The sequence below is a fragment of the Carassius auratus genome, chromosome 11, assembly GCF_003368295.1.
Source record: "Carassius auratus strain Wakin chromosome 11, ASM336829v1, whole genome shotgun sequence".
In the NCBI taxonomy this organism is placed as follows: Eukaryota; Metazoa; Chordata; class Actinopteri; order Cypriniformes; family Cyprinidae; genus Carassius; species Carassius auratus.
In genome coordinates this window covers 6,029,295-6,035,294 of record NC_039253.1, presented here as the reverse complement: position 1 = coordinate 6,035,294, position 6,000 = coordinate 6,029,295, and the positions used below count along the sequence as shown (strand labels likewise).

The following is a 6,000-nucleotide window of genomic DNA, read 5'->3' as shown; positions in this document are numbered from 1 at the left end:
AGAAGAGCAGTGGGGAGAGAACACAGCCCTGGGGAGCTCCGGTGCTGATTGTACGGGTGCTGGATGTGTATTTTCCCAGCCTCACTAGCTGCTGCCTGTCTGTCAGGAAGCTGTTGATCCACTGACAGATGGAGGTGGGCACGGAGAGCTGATTTAGTTTGGGCAGGAGGAGGTTTGGGATGATCGTGTTGAAGGCCGAGCTGAAGTCCACAAACAGGATCCTCACATAAGTCCCCGGTCTGTCTAGGTGTTGCAGAACATAATGCAGTCCAATGTTTACTGCATCGTCCACAGACCGGTTTGCTCTGTAGGCAAACTGAAGAGGATCCAGCAAGTGTCCAGTGATGTCCTTCAGGTGGCCCAGCACCAGTTTTTCAAATGACTTCATGACTACAGACGTTAGAGCCACAGGCCTGTAGTCATTTAGTCCTGTAATTTTGGGTTTCTTAGGGATGGGGATGATGGTGGAACGTTTGAGGCATGAAGGGACTTCGCACAGCTCCAGGGATCTGTTGAAGATCTGTGTGAAGATGGGGGCCAGCTGGTCAGCACAGGATTTCAGACAGGCTGGTGTAACACAATCTGGGCCTGGTGCTTTTTTCCTTTTCTGCTTCCGGAAGACCTGGCGCACCGCATCCTCGCTGATCTGAATTGCAGGTGTGGGGGAGAGGGGGGATGCAGGAGGTGAGAATGGTGAGAGTGCTTGATTGGAGAGGTGTTCAGGATGGGTTGCAGGAGCTGTTAATGGTGTTTAAGCATTCATTAAATATATTAAAGCTGTTAATATATTTACTTGAGATGCAAATATGGCATTTTGTTTTCTGAGAAATTGAACAAAATCAATTAAGTTTATGCTTAAAAAAAGAACTAACGTGTGGGGAATGCAAATTAGTTTTCTTTTTGAATTAAGTTGATTTTCTGAGACGTTGGCAGATATTTGTTCTTTTTTTAATCATAAAGCTACTTAATTTTGATCAGTTTCTCAGAAAACAATGCCTCTTATTTGATGTGATTTTTCTTCTGAAGTGTATCTTCTTGATTTAAGGATGTTTGCACTGGACAACGAAACAAAATAGTATTTTATTTATGTCAAAGGAGTTTAAAGTATATATATATAGATATATATAATATATTCAAACTACGAAGTGTTGCTAATATCCAACATTTACATTTAAAATCATATTGACATGTTGTGTTCCATTCTACTTATTCTAAACTTATATTCTAAAATTATAAACTTTTAAAATGTCACAGTTATATTTTTTTATGCAGTGAAGTGTTTTTGCAGTATAATGATGCTTGTTGGGCATGTACAGGTTCTGTAAATGTGATCATTCACCTGAAATGAATTCTGGGTATAATCCGCTTCAAGGTGACATTTGCGCACGAATGGTTTCAGCGTGCAGAGAACCATCCAAATGGGCAAGTTATACTCTTGGCAAAGGCAAACACAAACAAAACAGTTGCTAATATTTGGTCTCCGTGTAGATGACAACTTTCATAATGTGACAATGCAAGCTGACAGTGTCTTGATATATGCAGTGTAGTCATGATTCATTTTTAAGACATTAAATTCACAGATTTATGTTAAAGTAATGAAGAAACCTCTCAGAGGAAAGCGCTAAAGCCCAGCGGACATTAAAAGCAATTGCTCTGCTGTCACTGAAGTGCTGTCGGCTTGCAGTTCAGATCGGAGAGATGGGACAGAATATGCACAAACACATGATAATGCATGATAATGATCCACCAAATACCTGTGTGGGTGAATGCCACAAAAACTGTCAAGAAGTGTCAAAATGTACCATGATCAACAGGAAAAAAACAAAAACAATGCATACTTAAGAAAATAATATATATATATATATATATATATATTTATTTATTTATTTGCAATGCATAATTATTTTAATAGATAATTCATATTTTTGAATTTAAAAAATTGTGCGCACAACATTTTTTCCCATTACCATAATGAAAAGTCATAATATTATTAATAATAATAGAAAAATAAATATATTTAATTAAACAAATGCAACAATCTCACAATGAAGGAAATAAAAAAAAATAATATATGTAAATATAATATTTGTGGTAAAATGCTTTATAACTCAGATTTACTCTTGTTGCGTTGACATGGATTATTCTGAATGGGGGGATTAAAAAAATTATGATATAGATAATAAGGACATGCTACATTTAAATGTCCTCTCTGATTGATTACAATCATTACAATATAGGAGTGTTTTGTTTTTATTTGCACAGTTTGCACAGTCCAGTTTGCTTATAGATATTGCTCTTTTACAAAGAAACTGAGAGAGATATAGAGAGAGCGAAAAAAACTTTATTTTATTAATATTTACATATATGATTCATGGGAAACTCCCTCCATTCATCTTTGTCTTACAAACAAATGCACAGTTAGGTATTTTAATAATTAAAACTGAATAATTATAATTTAATAAATAAAAAGATGAAAATACTGACAATACCCTGTTTTCAAAATTAAATGAGGTCCAGTGTTTTTGTAAAGTCAACATGAAATGGCTTTCAAAACCCATTTTACTTCTCTGAAAAGGAAACTCAACAAGAAAATTGAATGTATGGCGGGATCTTTTCTAAAAATAAATGAAAAAGGGAAATTACTTCATCTTTCACACTTTTGTTTCACAATTCTGAGTTTATATTTCTTACTTTTCTTATGAGAATTGTTGTTTATTGTTTATATTTCACAATGCTGACTTTATATACTTTTTTCTCACAATTCTGTCAGACTTTTGAAATAAAAGTGAGAAAAGAAGATAATCGCAAATCCCTTTATTTCATTTATTTATTAATTTTTTCTATAGAATAATGAAAAGTGGTTGCGGAGGACGTCCTTTCAGCTGGTGAAAGACACAAAAACAAACATTTTTGGAAAAACATGCACCGATGAATCGTTCGTAATAAGACCAACAAAATCTAGCCAAGTAAACAGGGTCAGTTTTGATTTCATGCTGACTTTAATTAGCTAGTCCCACTATTTCAACATCCACACAATTATGTGCAATATGCCTTTTACCACGACACAAGTTCATTTCTGTATCTTTAATGTGTTCGTTTTAGCAAAGCCAATGATTTATTTGATATAAAACACCCCAAACACTGAGAATACTCAATGATTTTCTTAGGGTAGGCCTTCCAATAAATATATTTTAAACTGGGCTGAACTCTGAATCCAGCGACACAGATTCCATTTCAGACAGATTTCAAGTCTAAGGAAAAGTTAAAAGTATTTCTGGTTTCGCGCAGACCAACATTTGCACATATGTATTCCTCCCATTTCCAGAGGGACCCGGCGCCGTTCTGCACGCAATAAATAACAGCAGGTTGAGTTTCAGAGTGTTTAATCAAACACATGACATACATAATTGCCTCTTTCCCATTTTATGACCACAGAGACAAAACAGAGACTAATTCAGCGTTTGTCCGTATTCTTGTGCGCTCTGCAGCTTTTGTCAGGAGCCCAAATGTTTCCTCTTGAGGGTCTCGGTTCGTCGTAGATTATATGCTTGTAGCTTAACACGCGTTCTCCTGTGGCGTCTCATTGTTTCGTCTTTAATTTCGTCTTTTATTCAGCGTCATGTCTCAGCACTCGAGGCACTCGTGGAGTTTCATCCATGCCGTTGTGCTGCTGCGGTGGGCGTGGCGAAAATTATACACTATGCATATTCATTTCCATCTTTTTAATATTCATGACTAGGTCCACTCTTTACATATTCATGACTCTATAATTCATAAAATCTTTATCCATGTACAACAATATTTAAATAATGTGTCATTTAAGGCAGTCCAAACATTTACAAAAGAAAGTAAAAGAGATAATTGCAGAAAGTCCCGCCGAAGAAGAAAAACCCCATCCTTATCCCGGTAACAAGAGTCCATGTCAGCTTTCGTTTAGGAAGGGACAGTCGTTTGGAGTACATACACAAGACCCAAACATGTATCAGATCAATATGTTCTTGTGTTCTTGCGAGGTCCGTGATTATATGTGCACTGACGGCACGCTCTGGTTCAGTACCTGGGCTCTCATCATCTGGACGCTGGTCATGATCTTCTTCTGATGGCCCATTAATGTGACTCCCAACCTCTGGATGTCACTGAGACACAAGTGGACAAAGAAATGGGATTAGATGCTGGTGTTGGGGAGTCTGGTTTATTTCCATCATAATTTTGATTATTATATCTGATTCATAAAATGTATTTTGAATGTAAACATCCAATACGAGCTGAGGAATGTGTTCAGTACACTTAAAACACACTCATTATTTGTGGGCTGCAGACAAATTTTAAGCAGATATATAAATTCATTATTGAATCCTATTTCCACCACACACACAAAATAAATAAATAAATAAATGTATATATACAATTTATTATTATTATTATTATTATTATTTGCCACAGAATAAAACATAAGAGATATTTGCTACTTTTTATCTAACAATTCTGACTTATTTCCTTCCAATTCTGAAAACAAGAAATGCAAAAAACATAGAAATGTAAAAACTTAAAAAGTAATTAACTACAGATATAAACTAAAAATTCTGAAAAAAAAAAAATTCAACACACACACACACACATTTATATATATATATATATATATATATATATATATATATATATATATATATATATATATATATATATATATATATATATATATATATTATATTTTTTTTATTTTTTTTATTTTTTTTACCTGAATTCTGATTCTACTTCTGATTTTTATTATTAAAAATGGGTCTCAAAATTCTGACTTTTTTCTCAGAACTGTGAGTTTATAAAGCAATTCTGATTAACTAGGAAATGGAACAAAAACTCCCAAATTACCTATTTACTTTTTTATTTTTACATTTATCCCATGGCTTCCACAATCTTCCACAGTTACTGGAACGATTCGTTAAATGCTACACAAACCTTTCTATTGCAGTAATTGACCCTTTTCAAGATTAGTTAATCATGGCCATTGTAACCATAAACATGATTAATTATGCAATTAACTGTGCCGCTCCAATTAGAAGCTTTTTATGTTAAAAGATTAATTAAAAACCTTTGAAACAAACAAATGATTTGCAAACAGCACAGTCGCAGCTGGTCAAGGAAGAATGTTTTATACACAACATAAACCCTGAAGACATTATGGATGATTTTATAACCACATATAATAAAGAAACATGAGCTAGCTGCATTTTGCTGAGCAAAATAGAGCATTTGATTCAAAATTGACCACCGGGATGGCAAAGACACATTGCCTGGTTAAAGGGATAGTTCACCCAAAAATGAGATTTCTGTCATTAATTACTCAACGTCATGTCGTTCCAAACCTGTAAGACCTTTGTTCATCTTCTAAACACAAATTAAGATATTGTTGATGCATTCTGAGAGCTCTCTGACCCTACCATAGACAGCACAGACCAAACATGATCAAGGCTCAGAAACGTAGCAAGGAGATTGTTAAAATAATCCATGTGACATCAGTGGTTCAAAAATAATTTCACTAAGCTACAAGAATGCTTTGTGCGCAAAGAAAACAAAATAACAACTTTATTCAACAATTCGTCTCCACCGTGTCACCCTGTAGTGCCGTTTTGGAGAGTATCACATATGTAAACAACATATGCAACATATGTATACGAATACACTATACGTTGTTTACGTTCAGATCAATCCATAAACAACGTATACATGTACATACGGTTGAACCACTGCTCCATGCTGTGTAGTGTTCCTGTGGCTCAGTGGTAGAGCATTGCGTTAACAGTGCAAAAGGTTGTTTAATTTATTTATTAAACAGTGCTATTTAAGTATAATTTTAATGCTATGGTGGTAATTAATAAATTGTTCATATTGGGTTAATATTTTGAATTAGATTTTAGCATTATTTTCATTTTATTTTTAGTTTGTCTTTACAAAATTTCAGTTGTAGCCTTATTTTTTTTGAATATTTCAACTTTATTCTTA

At 34.3% G+C, this 6,000-nt stretch overlaps 1 protein-coding gene across 4 annotated transcripts in view; it reads right to left on the bottom strand.

Moving 5' to 3' along the window:
- Nucleotides 1-3,368: 3,368 nt before the first annotated feature.
- LOC113110855 (ephrin type-A receptor 8-like) overlaps nt 3,369-6,000 on the bottom strand; it is a 78,746-nt gene continuing 76,114 nt past the window's right edge. For all 4 annotated transcript variants that reach the window (XM_026275088.1, XM_026275085.1, XM_026275086.1 and 1 more), the window contains one exon: nt 3,369-4,136. In XM_026275088.1, coding sequence (XP_026130873.1) covers nt 4,022-4,136 — 115 coding nt within the window. In that variant the 3' untranslated portion in view covers nt 3,369-4,021. The remainder of the gene's footprint in view (nt 4,137-6,000) is intronic.